Source organism: Hermetia illucens, chromosome 4 (assembly GCF_905115235.1).
Source record: "Hermetia illucens chromosome 4, iHerIll2.2.curated.20191125, whole genome shotgun sequence".
Classification (NCBI taxonomy): Eukaryota; Metazoa; Arthropoda; class Insecta; order Diptera; family Stratiomyidae; genus Hermetia; species Hermetia illucens.
In genome coordinates, this window is record NC_051852.1 from 159,893,919 (window position 1) to 159,916,743 (window position 22,825).

At 43.7% G+C, this 22,825-nt stretch overlaps 1 protein-coding gene across 1 annotated transcript in view; it reads right to left on the minus strand.

Moving 5' to 3' along the window:
* The window catches only part of LOC119654401, a 140,006-nt gene that overhangs the window by 41,580 nt on the left and 75,601 nt on the right, over positions 1-22,825 (minus strand). Inside the window, exon 2 of the mRNA XM_038059784.1 lies at positions 14,510-14,715. Within this exon, the coding sequence (XP_037915712.1) occupies positions 14,510-14,715 (206 nt within the window). The remainder of the gene's footprint in view (positions 1-14,509; positions 14,716-22,825) is intronic.

Genomic DNA, 22,825 nt, shown 5'->3' on the forward strand with positions numbered 1-22,825 from the left:
TTCGGTTATATCCGCAAAGTTCATGCCAGTGATCAACTCAGCATGCTGAGCGAGTAACCCCGAAACCCTCACCCAACATTCTTTCGCTTCCGTCACCGAAAACTGTACTATCTGGACGCTCTGTTGAGATTCGTTGAGAAGATGTCTGGAGTAACTTTCGCCATTCCATCATAAACGACTGCATACGACAGAAAGTTTCTACTTTAATGTGTCCAGAATTTCAGCTGTTGAAACGGTGTCTTACTGGGGATGGCATAGTTTCTTTAAACCCTCTGCGCTTTATTTGTCACCCGTCTGCGGCCATTGCCAGTCGCGCCGACGTTCCGATCGAATTTTCCATGGTGGATCTGTTCAGTGACTCAAACCAATAACTCGAAAGCGAATCTTCTGACCCTGCAATCTGACATCCGCAACTGCAAGAAAATATACAAGCGATTGTAGTTGCAGAAGTGACATATCAACACACAGCCGAGATGCAATCTCACCATTGGTTTGAGATAGAACTCTCGAAGTTGCTGGAGATGCATAGAGCCTGGGAATACCTGGTCTATACAAAGGATCCATATCCGAGAATTCTGTACACGCGCTTTGGAATTTGTCCCGAACCTCAGCGGAAACCTCAGCTGGACGGTGGAGAAGAGTGCTTCGGCGAGTACTAAAACTGTTGCCAGCGATGCGGTGTGGTATTGGTGATGCCGCCGCCTCTGCCTCAATCGACTCTTGATAACCAGTTGCCGCGATGAACTCAAGCCAAATACGCTCCTTGATGATGACCGGGATTGTGTCGCTGCGAGTAATAAAGCGGTACTGATCTGTGACTTCCTGCACAGTCACGTGCGCGAATTGTGGGAAACGCTCGACGAATCTCTGGTTCTACAAGGGGCGGTTAGATGTTATACCTGCTCCAACGATACAGCTGCAGTAGTCGATGCAATGCTCCTGGCCATCGTGGCGCCTAGACGTCGAAACGCTTCATGACTAGCGGTTTCGACGCCGTACTGTCCATTACGAGAGGTAGACCTTGTCACCAAGTCAGACGATTCCCGCGGGTTATCCGCACCGGACCTTAAGTTTCTCCTTTTTTTTAATAGATGGATTTGCATTTTATACCTAACTGCCAGGTGTGGTGATAGCTTCCTCAGTGAGTAATCTGTAAAACAGCAAAGTACCTGCAGTTTCCTCACATACCCCCTGAGACGCTGCGGTGGCGTACAAATTGTAGCTAACCATCCCTTCTCTTTTCACAATCAGGTTTGGGACCGGGGTTGGACATCATCGTAATCATCGTAGTTAGGTTTATTATTTCTTAGCTCTAAAGTGTAATAAAATCAACAGAACTATCATAATCGTCAAATAAAACACCAGCACTAAATAGATGTTGGAAATATAAGAAAGAATGGTAGTTAAAAATCTTGATTGGATTCATACTTTTCCAACCTCGTCCCATGTAACTAGCTTTCCTCCCTTTGAATTTGAAGCGGCAGGGGCAAACGTTTAGGTTGGAGTCGGCCGTCGCAGGGCCACCATGTCATCTGCCCCCCCTACCCCGCAAGAAGAGGAAAGGAATACGGGGTCGCTTGTCGCGTAGGTACCAGAATCGGCTCAAGGCTAGCCCTCTCCGGTTCGTCTCGCGTGCGTTAGTTTTCCTCTGTGATTTTGTCCCTTCCCTTATTAGGCCGTTTGGCAGTTTAGTTCCTTTGTGATTAAAATTTTCGGTGGTATCAACTCGCCTCGAAATTTCACGTCTCTCCTAGAGTAGTTTACCCCGAGTGGTTTTTTTCTCGATATTGAGTCTAGGCACATGAGTGAAATATCTGTGACCTGACAGGGAGATAATATTTGTGAACCAAGACTCCCGGTCCTCATCTGCTAGAATTCGGGTTAGGTCCAGCACGTGACGTTCGGTTTCACATAGTATCTCGCGCAGTCGGTGTTCCCGACTGGCAAACCTGCTAGGGGAGTCCGGTTGGTTGACAGCCTTGGTGACCGTGTTGGTGTCAAGATAATGCATCGCGGTACTCTCATCGTTCTCATGCTGATTTGAATCAGCAGGGCCTTTAGTGATTGACCTCGACCTTACAGACGAATTTTCCAGGCTGGATTTCTTCGTCACTCAAACTAATAACGAGAAAACAAATCTTTGACCGTGCAATCTGACAGCCGCAACTGCACCATCATACACAAATGGTTGTAGTTGCAGAAGCGATATATCAACACACAGTTGAAATGCGACCTTTTCATTGATTCGGGATAGAATTCTTGCAATTGGTCTACACCAAGGGTCCATTTCCGAAGATTCTATACACGCTTTTTGGAATTCGTCCCGAACTTCAGCGAAGACCTGAGCCGGACGGTGCAGAAGAGTGCTTCGACGAGGACTGAAACTATTGCCCGCAGTGTGGCGTGGTGTTGTTGATGCCATCGCCTCTGTCCCATCGACTCTCACTAATTGCCGCGATGGTCTCAAGTATTTTTCGTATTACGGGAAACGCTCGTAACTAGGGGTGGAAAGATATTGTACTTGCCCCCACCATTGTACTCGTAATGGGAGCAAATGGTAAAGTCCACTTCAACTACTGCCTATGTGAACCTGCTGAAGTGGTCACGAAACAACTACAGGACTAACTAGACGTCGAACCACCCCTCGAATTGCGGTTTCGACACCGTGCCGTGCATCACGGGAACCCGACCCAATCACCCAGTGAGACCCCTTCCGCCAATAATCCATACCGGACCTAACATTTCTTCTTTTCCTCATTTTTGGTAGTGCGTTTTCTACCTAACTGCCAGGTGGTGTGGTGATAGCTTCCTTAGTGAGTAATCTGGAAAAAAGTTCTTGCACTTTCCTCACCTACCCGCCGGACAGTTGGAGTTGAAAAGTTGCCGCAGTTAGACAGTGTCTGAGTTATCGCCGCAGTGTTCAATTGCTGTTGTTACCACCTCTGAACATTGTCGAATTTGAGGTTGTCCTTTCTGGCCTTGAAAGTTTGAAATTGGGCTTCAAGTCGGGCAAGCCATAATGCCGGCCTATTTTTTCAGGAAAGGATTATCCAGTGTACCTGATGTGTATGCATGTATAGAAGAAATATAATAAGTATTCTCGTCTGGGGATTATAATTTCATGGAATATACCACGATATTATCGTTATATCATTGTTTACTCTGATTCATCAAAAGTAATTTGTTTGAAACTTTAAATTGTGGCTTCCATTCAGTATCAATGCCGGGTTCTTAGTTGTTGAATCAAAGAGAATTGGGAAGTATCTCAACATTTCATTATCTGCGAAATTAATGATGTGTCCACATTTCCGATCACTATAAATTCAATCCTTTCCTTGGAACTAAGTGCATTCCATAGTTTCGTAATAACCTCATCATCAATAAAAGGTACCGACCAGACCGTATTGATTGCCCTTTCAATACGCATCAGAATATCAATTTTAAGTCAATTATCAATCATAAGAGTCTCCTCGGTTTGTTGCTTCTATCGGTTTAGTTGTGCTTCCACGCTTAGATAGATTTTGATTGATGGGAAGTGATGAAACTGGCCACGAGCATTAGCTGGGCTTTTTGAAAAGTCGAAATTTCACTTTCCATTATGAATCGGTAATCATAAACCTGATTAGACGGAAAAGGTAAAAATATTTTCTTTCGGGTCTTTGTTTTGTACACAATTTGAGATTTTTACCATTGAGTTTTTATGAACCATTCATGATTGATTCAGTGAATATGAAAGTGAAACCTGGTGAAGGTAAATTCATGGTGGATTTTTTTGTTAAAGAAAAATATTTGCTTTATCTTTTGGAAGGTTCGCATAGATATGTAAATGTGTAGAGTGATATTTTTATATTAGCTCCAACGTTTGATATAAAAGATTTACTGCTTTGTGTAGATATGTCATCATCAATCCTAATATCACAAGGATACCAAAGTATGGAGACGGAAAATGACGATTCTACTGAGTCAGAATAACTCACAGCAACTACGATTATGTGAAAGATTCATTTTCCGTAATTTTAAAGGTCGAGACCTCGCCGTTCTTGTTATTGTATCTTGTTCATGGCGTGAATAAAAAATTGTGCTTTCAACAATTCTTTCTTTTCTCTTTTGGATCCCATTGACGATTAAATACCGCAAAACCCACTAGCAATTTTGCAAGACATTTCTTTCCTACAATACTCCGAAAAGCGTTAGGCAATACTGCGTCAGATACAATAGATACTTTCTTGTATTATTCACCTAAATATTTCAACATATCTACGGAAAATTTAGCACATTCTTTTCCATTCATTCATCACATCAGATCACTATCGATTAGACATTCTATAGATGGCATACTTGAAAACTCCCGCAACTACTTTTGAAATGTGTCGTACATAATTAATCGGAACTCTATGGAGAATTAACCCCACACTGGCATTTGAACAGCTATACGAGTGCTGGTACTTTGTTGCACACTCCATGCGTATTTGAAAGGCGCTTGTTACGCAAGTTCCAGTCAGGGCCCGTTCAGAGCAACCAAGTATGACTTCACACGTTGGTTTATAGGAATTGATTGATGACTTATCTCGTTTACTTATATGAAATTCGGATCTTAGTTGAAGCATTAAGACGGGCTAACCTCCAGTAAGTTGATCCAATTGTTCAAACGTCTGGCCTGTTCCGTATATGCGGACCATGAGTGGTTGTTCTCAGTCGAGTTCTTTGTGTTGGTATAGCTTACAACCAATTAGTTATCTTGTCATTTCTTATTATTATTCTACTAGGACACCAGCTAGTTTTTGCAGGCAGGCTTACGACTTTGTCTCCAACATTTTGTATGGGAACAGTTTTGGACGCTGATAAATAGTTCTGGCCTACTCGAGCTAAGCAAACCATTAGCAAAATTAATTGCCTCCGCATGGGAGACCCTTATATTCAAGTCCTTGTCCTTGGAATCGTAGCTAGTCGATGAATTTAACTTTCGACTTGAGCTTCGGTTACTTCCTACATAGTTTCGCGCCGAGGTCCACCAATTCCATATTCCCAAAAGCTGTCTGGTGTCCTGACATACGCCATCGCTCCATTTCAGGCAGGGTATGCCTCGTCTTCATTTTCTACCATAGATATTGTCCTTATAGACTTTCCGGGTGGGATCATCCTCATCTATACGGATTAAGTGACCCGCCCACCGTAACCTGTTGAGCCGGATTTTATCCACAACCGGACGGTCATGGTATCGCTCATAGATTTCGTCATTGTGTAGGCTACGGAATCGTCCATCCTCATGTAGGGGGCCAAAAATTCTTCGGAGGATTCTTCTCTCGAATGCGGCAATTTTTCTTGCTAAGAACCTAAGTTTCCGAGGTACACATGAGGACTGGCAAGATCATAGTCTTGTACAGTAAGAGCTTTGACCCTATGGTGAGACGTTTCGAGCGAAACAGTTTTTGTAAACTGAAATAGGGTCTGTTGGCTGCCAACAACCGTGTGCAGATTTCATCATCGTAGCTGTTATCGGTCGTGATCGGAGAAATTATCAACAGTCTCAAAGGTGTAGTCTCTTATCTTTATTCTTCCTGTTTGACCAGTGCTGTTTGATGTTGTTGGTTGGTTGGTTTTTGGTGCTGATGCTGCCACCATATATTTTGTCTTGCCTTCATTGATGTGCAGCCCAAGATCTTGCGTCAATCAACGCCTGATCGATCTGGATGAAGCCAATTTGTACGTCTCGGGTCGTTCTTCCCATGATGTCGATATCATCAGCATAGGCCAGTAGTTGGGTGGACTTAAGGAGGATCGTACCCATCGCATTTACTTCAGCATCACAGATCACTTTCTCGAGGGCCAGGTTAAAGAGGACGCGTGATAGGGCATTCCTTTGTCGTAGACCGTTGTTGATGTCGAATGGTCTTGAGAGTGATCCTGCTGCTTTTATCTGGCCTCGCACATTGGTCAGGGTCAGCCTAGTCAGTCTTATTAAGTTCGTCGGAATTCCGAATTCTCCCATGGCCGTGTACAGTTTTACCCTGGCTATGCTATCATAGGCGGCTTTAAATTCGATGAATAGATGGTGCAACTGTTGTCCATATTCCAACAATTTTTCCATCGCTTGCCGCAGAGGGAACAACTCAAACTAGCGACGGCAAATCATTCGACCAAATATACTTACGGCTACTGTCAAGTGGACGTAAGTCTCAGACTTCGACGAACATTCTCATGGCGTTTCGTAGTAGCGAACATCAATAGTCCCATATTAGGCGCAGAGTTTCTAGGCCACTATGGGTTGCTAGTGGATCTGCAGAATATGTCTCTTATAGATCAACGTAACTTCACCCAGGTTTTCAGTAAACTTGCCACCTGCGCTACTGTCAGTTTTCCATCATTTTTGAAGAAGTCGCTGATTCTTGCATTCGCGCTCTTCTGCAAAAATAATAATAATAAAGTAGTCTCTCGCAACAAGCGAAGTATGATATACAGCACCACATCCGCACTACTAGCTCTCATATCTTCTCGAAAACGCCTCCATTACCACCCCTGAAGCTTGTTCGACACACTTTCAAAGCAGTGCATTTGCAGACCATCAAATAGCTGCTGGTCTTCTCCACTACACATGGTCCAAAGTCCCATGGCAAATGGAGACCATGTGGTGATTAAAGACGTCTACATGCTCACACCATTCCAGACCGCTATCCCATACCAATCATTCATGACCAAAGCTGCCCAACATCAAGCGATCCTCAATGACTACTTGTCTAGACTGAAGAATAAAAACCCACGCATGATTGCGTGGTCTACGGAGGCCGTTCAGGCTTCCAAGCTAGTCAAAAGACAGCTGGCTGACGCTACACTCCTGTCACTTCCTTGAACAGATGCACCCCTAGCTGTATTCGTTGATGTCTCAGACATCGCAGTATTTGCTGCTCTTCAACAAAAGGTGAACCAAATCTGGCAGCCGTTGAGCTTCTTTTCCAAGAAATTGAATACAGCTCAATAGAATTATAGCGTCTATGATTGTGAACTATTAGCCGCATACATGACAATAAAGTACTTCCGATACTCCCTAAAAGGCAGGCCGTTCACAGGGCCCAGCACCTGAGCTTCGGGCTTCGTAAGCCCATTTACTTTCGACATCCAACACGTATCCGGCAAGGATAATGTAGTGGTAGATACTTTATCACGCGTTTTAGAGGTTAAAATCCCTACCACGGTTGATTTTTCGGCAATCGCCGATGCAGTCAGGGACAACTCAAAATACAAATTTCGGGAATTTCTCTTTTCGGCTAGACCTCCGAAGTGCTCGGCGAGAGCTCTGACAAGGGACCTGGGCAATATATTCCGGCTACTTTTCCCAAGGAAGTATTCCATGCAGTAGACGGTCTTGCGCACCCAGGCATTCGAACAAGGAATCAGCTTGTCACTAATAAATATTTCTGGCCATCAATTAATAAGGATATTAACTCCTGAGCCAGACAGTCCAGTCCACTCCGTGGCAGGAGTGTAAAGTCACCAAACCTGTACGGAAAAAGGTAGATTCATTTCCTCGATCTACAAAGCGTTTTCACACGATCCACATCGACATTATTGACCCCTTGCGAGATTCGCAAGGTTTCAAGTATTGCCTCACAATCATCAATAGGTTTACGCGGTGACTTGAAGCAATACCTCTAACCGACATTTCCGAGGCCCTTTGTCGTGAATGGATCCCACGCTTTGGAATTCCAGCTGAAGTCATTACCGGGGAATGCTGTTTGAGTCTACCCTGTTCTCGGAGTTGGGAAAACTCCTGGGTTTCAAACGCCGTCGGACTACTGGGTACCCCCCGCAATCCAATGGGATTCTGGAACGCTGGCATAGGACACTGAAGGCCGCTATAATGGCACACGATGACTCCTCGTGGTCGCAAGCCCTGCCTTTCATTTCACTTTGCCTACGGACAGTCCATCGCAAGTTTCGCCGGAGAATTTGGGACTCCCCAGCGATCCTGTGTTGATACACAGTTGACCCTTTCCACCACTGGGTTGCATTTGCTTCAGGACACCGTGGCAAGATTAGAATCGCCCCCGTCATTCTTCGACGAAGGCTAATACCTCCAAGGACCTGTATGTATGATGCTTCCCGGAAGTCCTTGCAGTAACCATACGAGGGTCCATATGAAGTGCTGAAGAGAGGGAGCATGAGATTTAATCTCCGCTCCTAAAATTGACGGGCCAGGAGTGGGGTTTGTTGCTGAGGCAACTGGGAATGGGGTAGTGTGGAGTCGTATGCTGATTAACGAGAATTAGTCCAAGCTCCGCACGAGAATGATACAATTCACTACAGAATGAGGGCAGACAGTAAACCAATTTTTAAAAAGTTCTTTTTTACACAAAATCTTAATAATACTACGAATCATAACTCAACATTGATAAATCTTTTTGTGGAATTTTCACAGAATACATTACCATACAATGGGAAAGTTCACCAAAAGTTGTCTTCGGTTAGTAAATATCTAAACAATTTTCTCTTTGCTTTCATTTTTTGCCACTATCAACGTTGGTAACTAAAACCCAAACCAAACAATACTGAAATATGCATTTCGGAAGTAAAGTCGGAAAAGCATTCCATATAAACATGCTACAAACATATATTACGTGTGTAAATGATATTCATATGAATGTTTATAATATTATATTACGTATACTCGTACATTAACAGCGCTCCGTCAGTGCGCTATACAAATTCCTCGCAATCTTGGCAAAGATTTACAACTAATTTATTATATAAACTTCGCAAAAGAGATAAATAAAAAGTATCTCAAGCGAAACATCTTATTTGGCTCACAAGAAAAAGAGCTTATTGATATTTCCATATACTCTTTCTACTCTAATTAATTTGGAATATAGTGAAAATAAAAGAAAGCAAACGGTGGGAATATACCTAGGCATACTGGCAAGTTGAAAGCGAACGAAACAAAAAAAATCTTTTTTGAGTGACAAGATATTTTGAATGTAAACCTAATTAAATGCCTCCATTGTTAAGTTTCGTTTAATTTATGTTGCCCTTAGAAAGTTAAAGTATCTAAAATATGATCTATCGCACATTCTTCTGATACGGAATATGGTTAAGCGTTTGTTTACTTCAAATGGATGTAGGGGGACCTAAGATACACTCATAATACATACTGAAAAATTTGGTAGCAGTGGCGTATTATAGTTTTTTCTCACCTCGAAAACAATAACCTGAGCGAATAGATCATTGTCCTTGCATCGAGGTTAAAAATAAGTTAGTAAGCGTGGATACATATGAGTATCTACATAACCAAGCATTGTATATGTCCACATATATATTCTCAACTTACTACCATGGAGTATTCGTTCAATCGCGGATGCAATAATCACAAATGCAATGAAGTTTGTAATTAACGTTCCGTAACTTTAATAAAATTTAATTAGATATAGGTAAAGTAAACCGTTCAATGGTTCGTTAGTTGGGGAAAGAGTTAGCTGTAGCTACCTACGTGCATAGATATGTATAAAGTTTTCAGTCTTTGATTCTTTTAAGAGAATAATAATGGAATATTCTTCCCTTGAGTATATCTTTTTGGGACTGCTTGTAGTTACAGAATGTCATCTTTACTTTCTTTTAGAAAAGAATGGATACTGGATACAAAGGCTACTACCTTCTTACCGCGACCTCGATCAGTCCCAGGTATTAGTGACCGTGATGCCATAATCCTAAACATCAAGCTCCCGGACAGAGTCGTTCGTTCCACCCCGTTCTCAGTCCCCGACTTCCAGCGCGCAAACTGGAAACCAATCAATCTGGCCCTCAAATTCAAATTCAAATTCAGCCCCTCCTACTCCCATCTAGCAGTAAAGTTTCCAGTGACATCATCGACCAAACAGTTCGTCAATACTCTGAAGCAATTCAGTAAGTATGTGACGAACAGATCCCATCCCGTCCCTTAAACTACCGCAATCTCATTACCCTCCCTGAAGATATCCTAAACACAGCGAAAAAGTTGACTGAAGGTTTCGTCCAGGGCAAAGGCAACTCGTCAGATCCTGCCTCATCTCTGCCCTGGAAGCAGCGTGACTGAAAGTCATGATAGGTGGTAATCGTTCCATGTCCCTACTTTCAGTCACGCTGCTCCCAAGGCAGAGGTGATGCAGCGTCTAACGAGTTACCTCTGCCCTGGACGAAACCGTCAGTCAACTTTTTCGTTCTTTTTTGAAAACTTGGGCATACCTATTGATGTGTAAATATGTGTTCATGCACTTTCTTTTCTGACTGTGTATGGGCTGGTGTTTGCTCATCTCTGGTGCGTGAACCAAAATGACTATGAGAAGGATACCCAGAATATAAAACTACCATGGAAGACGGGAGAAGGAGGAAATTTATGGTGCAAGAGCCCGGAACTGGGTGTGAGCAAGCGGGCTCCCGGAAGTCGATATCCCTCGACCGCAGTGGACAACTTGGCTACCTTAGCATATAATGATACAACTGATTTGGATCTGGAGAAGGAGGTGTTCAAGCGAAGTACCAAGTTACCGAGAAAACCGGTAACAAGACCAAACAAAGATGAACTGAAGGCAGATCATTGGACGACTAAAACTGTGATAACACCCACCGCATATGTTCAAGATACGCGACAGCAGGAGGTACTCCAGGACCAAGAAAGGTATCCATTCAAAAGAAGTTCGTTATCTATGAGATCTCCAACAATGTCAAAGACGGTAAAGGATAAGCTACAGGCAAGGTCAATAAACACGAAAGTGAAGGAGCGTATAAAAGGAGTAACCCTGTCGAGGCTCATAGAGAGCAGAGTCCTGATCCGGAGGAATTGCCCTTCACTCAGCTTGGGGCAAAAATAGTTGAGCTGTCCGAGTTTATCAAAGACAAGCACAACGTCCACCAAACTATGAAGAATACGGTGAGGGCTATTGGAGTCCTTTATAATAGATCACAGATGGAGGAAAATAATACTAAGGATACGCCGAACCCTGTTGTGAAAACACTGTCACAAGCGACCCAAGTGACCCCTAACCCTACACCATCGAATCACGGCGAAATAAATGAGTACGCGAAAAAGAGGAGGGTCTTATAAATAATCAGCAGGTGCAAAGAAAAAAAAGGACGGAGAGGCAATTCTGGAAACCAGCACTAACAGTTCAAAAGGAAGAAAGCATACAATGAATGTAGGAAGGCTGGCCAGCGTTGCGAAGCCCAAGGCGAACGAAAACGATGGAAGGACTAAATTTACCAGCAAAAAAGCGAAAGGAGAAGCAAAAGTGCAAACTCGTCCAGATGCGATTGTTATCTCCAATAAGAGCAATCTGCCCTACGCGAAGATACTCAGAAAGGTCGAAGCTGATCCCGACCTGAAAGATCTGAGCGGAAATGTGAACAGAATCCGAAGAACCCAGAAAAGAGATCTCATATTCGAGCTGAAAAGATCCAGTGTAGGCAAACCTGATGAGTTTCGCACTCAAGTCAAAAACTCACTTGAGGAGAATGACGCAGTGCATGCCTAAAAACATGAAATCCACATTTAATGTAAGGGTCTCGATGAAATGACATCGAAAGGACAAATTTGTACTGGTCTGAAGGAGCAATTCAAGTTGGAAGAACTTACCGAGGAGTCTGTTGTGGGTTTACGCGGTACTCAGACGGCCACATTACGAGTACCAGCAGAGGCAGCGCAGAAGTTGGGTAGAGAGCTCTGGTCTAACACTTGCGGAGGAAAAAACGGAAACGGTCCTCATCACCGCCAGAATAGAAATTACGCCTGTACTAGAATTGGAAATCATATCAGCACTTCCAAGCCAACCATCAAATAGTAGGGGGTGGTAATAGACAGAAAGCTCAGCTCAACGCTAACAAACTGAGTGCAGTGTATAGGAGGACAGCCCTGGGGGTATGCTCTGCCGTCAGGACTGTCTCAGATGATGCAGCATTCGTCATCTCTGAAATGATACTGATTGACATCTTGGCAGATGAGATGGCGAAGCCAATCTCTCCCTTATCGCAGACGAAGAACGCTGAGAGGGAGAGAACAATAAATAGATGGCAAGAGCGGTGGGAATGCCCACGAAAGGGTCGGTGGACTCATAGGCTCATTCCCGTCATTAAGGAGTGGTTGGAGAGACGACACGGTGAGATTAATTATAATCTCACCCAGTTTTCCACGGGGCACGGTGGATGTCGCCAATACCTGCACAGGTATAAATTGGAAACCTCACCCGACTGTCCAAATTGCAATGGAGTCCTAGAGGAGGCATGTATTCTCCCACTATCCGAGATTTGTGGAAGAAAGGAGGAATCTAGAGGAGACTCTAAGAGAGGTACCAGAAAATCTGGTACCGAAAATGATAGCATACCAAGAGAACTGGGATGCGGTCAACTCCATGAACCCATCTATCCAAAACAAACTCCGAAAGGCAGTAAAGACGAGAAACGTGCGGTCACGTACGCCTCGGCTGAAGGTATTGGCGTATGCCGACGACTTGATGATATTGGTATCAAGGATGGTTTTGTCAATTATCAGCCACATCATGGAAGGAGAGTTGCGAAAGGTGTGCCTGTGGGCCGCAAGTTGCGGACTCAGCATGAGCCCAACCAAAACGCAGCTGATGCTATTCACCACCAAGACAGGGATACCTGAATTCCAACTACTACGGCTGAATGAACAAAGATCGAAGATCGAAGAAAGCTTCTAATGTATAGTATCTGGATAAAATCCTGGATCTAAAGCTAAATTGGAGATTGAACATAGAACTGAAGGTTCAGAAGGCCTATATAGCCTTCTATACCTGCAAGAGACCCTTTGCAAAAAATGGGGTCTGCGGCCGAGAATGGTTCTCTGGATGTACACCGCTATAGTGCGTCCAATCCTAACGTACGGCTCTATTGTATAGTGGCAGGCTTTGAAGAAAAAATACAATAGGATGAAGCTTAACAGGATTCGAAGAACCGCGTGTGCAGGTGCTACTGGGGCTCTGCAGTCCTGCCCGGCAGATGCTCTCAATGTATTGCTGCATCTCCTCCCCTTAGACCTCCACATTAAATGCGTTGCAGCATGCAGTGCTGTCAGACTACGTGAGCCTGGATGCTGGGCAGCGAAGTCCTACGGCCACAGCAACATCCCAAACGAAGTACCTCGGGAATCCTGGGCATTCCCCACGGACTATACCACACGCAAGGTGAACTTCACGAGAAACTTTGCTGTGGACTTTCCAACCAGGGCAAAGTGGAAGACCGGCGGCATGTTGCAAGGTTATGACTCAGTATCCTTTACGGACGGATCAAAGATGGCCGACTCCACAAGTCGCGCGGAGTTTTCTCGAATACACACAGTGTATTCATGTCGTATGGTCTCCCAGGTTTCGCCAGTGTATTCCAGGCGGAAGTACTGGCGATATTGAAAGTCTATTAAGCGGCCATCAAGACCTTGTGCTCAGTGACGACATCTTCCAGGCTGGTGGGGCAGTGCAGAGACGCGCTGAACCGTCTGGGCGGCACGCTCAAGGTCACTCTCTTCTGGGTTCTCGGGCATAGGAACATAGAGGGGAATGAGTGGGCTGACGGATTGGCTAGGCGAGACTCTACTCTTGGCAGTCCTTCGGCGAATACAGTCGGTGTTCTGCTGACGGCTATCGGGGGCCGATTCTACTCGCACTACCTAGCAGCCGCGGGTCTAAGATGGCGAAGGCTAACGAGCGGTGCCAAATCAAGGAGAATTTGGCCCCCTTATAACATAGCCCGATCACGAGAGCTTCTGTGCCAGACGCGTGCAAATGCATTCAAGATTACGGCGGTCTGCACAGGGCACTGGCACATAGGGGACCATGCTCCTAGGCTCGGCACACCCTACAATTCCCATTGCCAAAGCTGCAGAGAAGGAAGGGAAACCCTCATGCACTTTCTCTGCGATTGCCCAGCTCTAGCTAGAGTCAGGCTACGGACACTGGGTAAACCATTCTTTGAGGACCTCGGAGAGATTTCTGGCTGCAGGGTGCGAGAGCTGCTTTCTTTCGTGAATGCTACGGGCTGGCTCTGAAGATCCGAGCCGGCTGGACTCTGCCTCCCTGCTCCCATACCAACAGTCACGGTCTTAGGAGTTTGTGGCTTTAAAACGGCGCACCAGAGCGCTAATTGGGCTCCTCAGAGCGACCACTGACATCTAACTACATACCTACGCCTCGTACAGAAGCAAGATGACTAAGCTAGAGCGAACTGACTCCGCTCCGTGATGTAATACTTTATGGTGGTTCCGCGGCGCAGGAAGGGAGTCGGGGTTGGTTTTAGTGGGTAAAAATCCAACACACTGCTTTGTCCAGACCAGTGCCTCTTGAACTCCACCTTCTCAAAAAAAAAAAACAGACAGACATCGACTCGATTCTAATAAGGTTTTGTATCACATAAAACCTTAATAAAACATATCCTGCAAACAGAAATCAAAGTCCTAACCTGGGAACATATAAAGTAGTGCAAGCATTATATGTATGTACTTATGTTAATATGTAGAATCTAAGCATACTGTACTCACCAGAATTGAAAACTGTGGATTCGGATCTGCTTCCAAAGGATCAATGAACAACGTCTGCTCATGATACGAAGCCGGTGCTGAGCTGGCTAAATTATTACGGCCCCCCAGAGGCGAGAAGGCTGTGCTTGGAACAAATCCATTTCTAGAACTAAACGATGGCACAAAGCGACTTTGAGCCGGTTCAGGAAAGTAGAAGTTATTTGTATCTGCAAAAAAAGAAACAAGCATATTATAGCAAGATTTAAGATATCTAAGATAGAATGATATGGAAAAGTTCCATTCAAACCGTGGATTTTATCTAAAATCTGATCAGTGAAACAACATCTATGAAAATCTCTTGTGCAAAACTGCTGTATTCTTTCAAATGCAAAAGAGAAACCATACAACTCCCCCTTAGAAACATCATAGACCTTATTTCTCAGTGGGTCATCTTCAACTTCATATGAGCAAAGGTTTGTTACGTAATATTCCATCAAAAACCTCAGGTTTCCAATTGTCTGATTTATTGCCAAATTATTTGAAGATATGAAGTTGGTAAGGTAATATCGAAGCCTCTGAAGAAAAGGTAAAAGTGAGTTTTGTATTGTCTGAATGCATGAGGGTTTGTACGTATCCATATACAATACATGGCAAAAGATTGATTTCGGATTATTGTCAGATGCATGCAAATTACCTGTTTGACCTTTAGATCGTTGCGATTTGATTGTGGAATTCAAAACACACGATGAGCTAAAAATACCAAAGCATCTTAATATTGCTAATTCTATGTTGTCAAATCCATAAACATCTAGATATAAATATCTACAAATATATATAAAAGATACAATTTCAAGTTTTTGGGCGATGGCTCTATGATGAAAAATACAGCCATAGACGACAAAATTTGCGTTACTTAAGATTCTAGTCGGGAATATTCAATTTTTAGATAACCAGATCTTTTAAGTACTGAAAAAAGTTTGAAGACTTGAATAGTTGTATCTATCTTGAATCAGATTGAATAGTCTTCTAAGAAGGAGGGGCTCATATAAGGCAATTTGTGCAAATTATTCAAAAGAATCAAGCGGTCACTAACTTTTCGAAGGGAAGGGTGGGTTCCCCATTCGACCTGAGCAGTAAGTCCTTATTCTTGGAAGAATCTAATTGCTGTACGTTAGATTGCCTTATTAATTATTAGAAATGTAAAGATAGGTCAAAATAGTAAAACAAGTCGGGAAACCGGAAGCTGGGCGCTTTAGGTATGAAAGGTTTTGCTTGCATGTCTTAGGGTCCACAGTTTCCACCTTCTCACCAAATTTCGCGGCAATCGGTATAGCCGTTTCTGAGAAAAGTGCTTGTGACAGACAGACAGACAGACAGTAGTTCTGGCCAACGAAGGCGATGTAAACACTTATCGGAAAGGAGGAACTGGTTCAATTGTAGATCTGGCTTTTGCCAGCCCTGCGCTGGAACGTGGCATGTCCTGTCAAGTTAGCAAGGACTTCACTTACAGCGACCACCAGGCAATCACTTTTGAACTAAGGACGGAGCCACAAGGCAGGATACCCGCACCCCGGAAGCCGAAATCCAAAAGAATACCAGGATGGTCTGCAAAAGCGATGGATGAGCAAACATTTATGGAAGTGTGGCTAGACCTGCCTAGCAAAGCAGGCACCTCCACGGATAAAGCTCTCCATGTTACACAAAGGATCTCTAAGGCATGTGATGCGTGGATGCCTAGGAGATGCTCATTCTCCACTAGAAGACCTAATTATTAGTGGAATAGTGAACTTGCCAGCCTTCGATCGATTTGCCACAGAGCCAGACGAACCGCTCAGAGAGCAATAGGCCGGATCGATCAAGGGCAAAAGGAGCATGCCTATAGGGAAGCCCACAGGAACCTCAAGCTCGCCATCCAGCGCAGTAAGAGGGAATGTTTCATGGAGCTCTGTTTGGAAGCGGACATAAATCTGTTTGATAGCGCCTACAAAATCGTGACAGAGCGATTTAGATGCCGATCATCTCCGCAAATCACTTGCCCTATGCTCTTGTTGAAAATAATCCAGGGGTTATTTCCCCAGCAGGAGCGGGGTACTAACACTTTCGAGCGTCCCCTGAATGTGACGCCGATTCCACCAGTCACCAGGGACGAGCTGCTGGAGATCTGCAATCGAATAGGCGACAGTAAAGCCCCGGGTCTGGATGGCATACCAAATAAGGCCCGCAAACTTGCCGTCAAATGTAGACCGGATGTGTTCACGGAGCTGTTCGAAACGTGTATGTCCGAGGGTATCTTTCCAGCACCGTGGAAGCGGCAGAAGCTGGTACCGCCAGGGGAACCGTCCTCCTATAGACCCATATGTCTTCTAGACACTACGGGGAAAATGTTAGACTACTCCCAGTCGTCGAGAGCCTAGGGGACCTTCCAGATAGGCAGTATGGGTTCCGTAAAGCCAGATCAACCATTGATGCCATCAAAATGGTTACTGGCTGGACCGAAAATGCAATTCATGGAAGGGGTTCTACCAGCAAATATTGTGTGGTGGTCACCCTGGATGTGAGGAATGCATTCAACTCGGCCAATTGGAACCTTATACGAAAGTCTCTGGCGACGATTGGTGTTCCCACCTACCTCGCCGCTATTATAGATAGCTATTTGCATGAGCGAACATTGTGGTATAATACGCTGAGGAAAAGACGGAAGCGGTCCTCATCACTAAGCGCCGCAAAAGAAATTACGCCTGCATCAAAATCGGAAATCGTATCATCACTTCCAAGCCTGTCATCAAATACTTGGAGATGATGAAACTCAATTTTGAGCAGCACATTGAGCATACTGGTAAAAAAGCATCCACTACGAGTATGGCTCTCGCAAGGATGATGCCGAACGTAGGAGGACCGCGGCATACTTGCAGGCTGCTAATAGCCACGTTGGTGAGTTCTATCATGCTGTATGCAGTCCCAGTTTTGGGAAACGCGATGCAGGTTTTACGCAATGCATATAAACTGAGTACCGTTTACAGAAGAATAGCATTAACGGTGTGTTCTGCCTTCAGGACCGTCTCAGACGATGCAGCGTTTTGTCATATCGGCAATGATGCCAATTGACATCCTGACAACCAAATGATGAACATTTATAACACCAGGTCCATCTCTCCCTTTTCGCAGGTGAAAAAAGCCGAAAGAGAGAGATCCATGAGCAGATGGCAACAGCGATGGGACCAGTCAGAAAAGGGTCGTTGGACTTACAGGTTGATCCCTTCCATCACAGAGTGGCTGGGGAGAAAACATGGAAAGATCAATTATAATCTAACCCAGTTTTTCACCGGCCATGGAGGATACCGTCAATACCTGTACAGGTTTAAATTGGACACTGGACCTAATTGTTCAAACTGCGACGGGGTCCCAGAGGACCCAGGGCACGTATTCTTCTTCTTCTTCCAATGGAAATCGGGGGTGGTTTAAGTTGGTAAAAATCCCACACCCTGGGGTGCCCAGGCCAGAGTCTTTTGAAGATTTCCACCTCCTTACAGAAAAAAACAGACAGACAGACGGACAGACAGACATTGAACCGATTTTAATAAGGTTTTGTTTTACAAACAAAACCTTAAAAATCAACCAATCCGAAGTGAACTTGGAGATTCCGGAGGCATTTTGCAAATTTCATTTATCATATTTACGTAAAGTGGTCCTAATGGGCTCCCGAAACGTTTAAATATTTCGCTTCCATAGATATCTATAATCGACCAAAATTAAGATATGAGACCTATTGAATAATCACACCCTAAAAGCATTCCGGCCTTATAATGTGTGTGCCAATATTAGCTCACAACGGACATCATCATAATGAAAAAGGTGCAAACTAACGTCTCAGTCCGGTCATCATCATTTCATCTACTGAAAAGATATCGCAGTTAAAAAAAGTAAAAGTTAATCTGATATAAATTTTTCCTATTTATGTTTTGCTTTGCTATTTCGAAAGTATTTCAGGTTGCTGCGTCTTCTTTTTTTCACCAATAAATTTATAACTTCGTTTATCGTTTCACGGCTAATGCGTTCTTCTGCCGGATTCGAACAGGCAGCTCCGGTAGATACCTCATCAACTTCGAAGCCAAAACGAAGAAAAAACTAATTTACATTCAGTGTTTTCAGTTTCATCTTAAATAACACATAAATTATACAGTTCTACAAACACATGTAGATAAAATATGTAAAATATGTTCATCTATGTGAACATCATCTATGTATGCATCTTATTCGCTTAATTGCACTCGTACAGGTGGAACAATAGGTGAAATGAGAATTGAATTATATTGTATCTTGCTCTCATGGTCTAAGGTATGAATTATGGCTAGCATTGATGAAGGTACTTCAGTAGCGAAATCTGATAGTGATATGATGTCATGAGCACAAAAAAGATACAGACATTTTCATTTGATTCTTGTCGAAATTATCTTAAGGTTCAAAAGTTAGATACTACGTCTATCCAACATGCAGGGGTCAACAGTGCACTGCAGGATAGACTGACGCGAAATATGGCTCCCTGGGGCCAACCTATCTCTCACTGAGTGTGAGCTGCCTCACCTCTAGGGTGATGTGTGGCTTTCTAGGGGCAAAACCTCTCATCTACCAAGACCGTTAGTGATGATAGCCACATCCTGTACAAGGTGATCCTACTATTAACAAAACGCTACGGATCTAAACTGAGGAGTCGAAAAACACCTGTCCTAATCAAAGGTGTCATGCGAACCGTGCCCATTGACTGTATTCGAACAGAATCTCACTGATACCTGATCGCTTCAGTGAGTAAGTTTGACCATGCTACGGGAGATATGGCACGGCGGACCTCCTTACCCCCATACTCGTGGGAATCAAATGAGTAACATTACAAAAATAAAGAAAACTACAACAAAACAAGCGGGACCCCGTACCGCACACAAACTGGTTAACCAGGTGGAGAAATATCTCCGAAATACTGAGAGTGAGGTGATTACACCCAAGAAGGGAGAAGTTGGAGCGTCAAACAGAAGATGCAAAGTCAACATTGGTATACTGCGAGGACAACAACCAACAAAGACCACTACTCAAAAAGCAGGTACAAGCGAAAGCATGTCTGTCTTTATCGGAGCCAAGAAAGCGGGGAGTGGAATGCTCCCAAAAAACCCAAACCTAAACCCAAGAGGGAAAAAAACCCGGACAGGTCAAGAGTGAAAGCAGGAATCAGGAAGCCCCCCATTAACCATACTAGTATGGTCAAGGGCATTTGACCGGCTGTACTGTCAAAAATGTTCCCCGAGCAAATACTTACTTGCGAGGAGCAGGAAACAATCGAAAATCTTGTCGTCAGGCAGATATACAAGGGATGGATTGCGAAATTTGTGTTCACCGGGGTAGTTCCTAAATTGCCAGGCTGGGAAGGAGCAGAACTGTCAACATGTGCTGGGGATGATATACCAAAGTCTTGACTGAACTCGAATTGGGCGGCAAAAAGCTCTGCGTCCTACTCCCTGAGACGGCAGGAGACCAAATTTCTAGTGACGCCATTAAGTCTCTTTGGCTTCGGAGACTGCCCGCTCGAGTTCGAGCGATACTTATGGCTGCAGGTAGGATTAAAAACAACGATCGTGGTCGACATGGCTGACAAAATACTTGCGGAATGCAATTTTGGCCCACAGTTTCAACCGTTACTAGTAACGAACTGCCGCAGAAAAGCACATCAAGCGCCCTCACAGAACGCTTCAACAAGCTGGGACGTAGTTTTCACAACAGAAACCGTCGCAGATTTGGCTCTCACAATCGTAATACACAGCACAGAAGCAAAAGTAACGACAAACGAAACATTTATTTCTACCACCAACGTTTTAGGAAATAAGGCTCAAAAATGTCAACCTCTTTGGCACTTTCAGAATCAGTCAGAAAACTCGCCGTTGCTTAGTGGTGCAATAGGTGACGAAGAAACAGAACCGCATAGGCGCATAGGAATTCAGGTTTAGCCAGGCAGGGAGGAGATTCCTATTATTTCTGTATTTATTTTATTTTGACTTTTTGAGACTAGTCTTGCAGAGGATCCGCTGTTATTTATCTATTGAGGGGCTGTGGTGGGATCTTTGAGGTGCCGAGAGAGATGTGGTCTACGGAACCAGGATCGGGTGGGAGGGGTCTGGAGGATCGGAATCATTCATTATTATTTGGTATACAAATTACCGGACCAAGCGGGGTATTCTACCTGCCTTGTGGATTGTTTGTAGAAGTCGGCGTCGATTTGTTTAAAAATAGCGGTTTATGTCGCTCACTACACTGCCACTAGAATTTAGCGATCGCGTCTTTCCTCTCCAAAGGACCCGTTTGGAATGCTATGACGTCTACTAAGATCTGAAGTCTGATTATGACGTTTCGTCATTAAGGGGAGTGGGTAGCAAGTTTATCCATATGGGAAAACACCTCGTATATTTGATCCTTTTTCTCAAAAAATACTACTCCGAATTTATTGAAATTTTGTCAGTTTATTCATGAATCTGTATTTAACATTTAAGGTAGAAGGAATGATTCTAAATCCGGTCCGCTGATCCGGATAGCTGAGTGGTTAGAGCGCTGTCGTACGGAAGGTCGCGGTTGAAATCTCACTGGTGACAGTGGAATTTGCATCGTGGTTTGACGTCGGATACCAGTCGACTCAGCTGTGAATGAGTACCTGAGTCAAATCAGGGTAATAATCTCGGGCGAGCGCAATGCTGACCACATTGCCTCCTACAGTGTTCTGTAGTGTACCGTTACGGTCTTGAATGAAGTGCTCTAACACACTTCAAGGCCCTGATCCAATATGGATTGTTGCGCCAACGATTATTATTATTATTATTATTATTAAATGGTACTCTTTTTTTTTAGAGCAACATGAAAATCGTGAAAAAATTCCCGCTGTTCTTCCTACTTTGATATTTTTTTCGGAATGTACGTAATGTATTTAAAATTGTTCTACCATAGTGAAAGAAGAAGCATTAATCTATACTCTTGCAAAATTCTAGAACGATTAGCTCACCTGGTTCCGAGAAAAGGAACATTAATCGAAAAAAACGTGATTTTTCTAGAGAGGCAAAAAACGTGGCGATCCATATTTGCCGGCTTTTTTATCGATTTCTTTCGATTTTTCGCCCTAGAGTTGTAGCTTCAACTCTCTACTATCCGTGCAGAGTGCAGGGAGAAAATCGAGATCAATCGACATATGTGAAGCCCGGAGAAGCGTGTATAACTGAACCTCAACTCGTGTTTCAACAACTTGTGTTTTTCGCGATGCCCCGAAACACCCCTTTTTTTATAAAAAGGAAAGAGTTTGTAGGGGAAGAAGACCCCAAGAATGCCAGAAAGAGATACCTCGAACTTCTAACCCAGAACCAACACCCGGACCTTCCATTACAGGGTCTGTACAGGAAGTACATCAAAGGGTGAACATCCCGGAATCCTACCTTTCAAAAAAATCGTTTTCCTCTTCCTTCTCGAAAGTGAGTCACCATTTAGAGGATTACGACAGCTTCGAGGGAAATGAAAATTATAATTTCATAAATTTTGGTATGTAAAGTAATATTTCTTGCAATTTTTCTGATTACATTTATTTATTTACCAATGCGTTCACTATATTTCGAATAGAAATTCTCAATAAATCTCCGGGGAACATGGGTTGTTGTATAATTTGTCATGGTAAGCTCGAGGTGTCATTAATTTTTAGACGTGATCTTGCTGCGAAACTTCAATTGCTGTGCAAAAATTGTGCAAAATTTGACAATTTTTGGAATTGTCCTAAAATTACTTATGACGCGGAAGAAGGTAAATATAATGCTATGGTGGAAGTGTCGCTTTTTCTTTGACTTTGTTTTTCACGGTATTTATATATATTTTTAAGTGATCAAACCGACTTTGACACTTTGAATGTCAGGTTCGTCTATGTCCTCAGGGCAATCGGTAAAGGTCTTACTGCAGGCAAAATTTTATGCGGCGTTATGAACCTGCCTCCTCCAAGAGATCAATGGCGAGTGCAGTAAATGAAGCCATGGAAACGAACGACAATTGTAGGGACATAAGTCTGGCTCTCCATGGCACATGGCAAAAGAGAGGCCACACTTCCCTGAATGGTGTTGTCAGTGCGACCTCCATTGATACTTGTAAGGTAAGGGAATCACAAAACCAGTTATTAGAGTCAAAATTTTATACTATATTTTATTTTAGGTCATTGACGTTGCAGTAATGTCAAAGTTTTGCCATTGCTCTGGCAAACTGAAAAATGAGCATGATGCCGACTGCTAGGCAAATTTCATTGGCTCCAGTGGGGCGATGGAAGTTGCTGGGGCC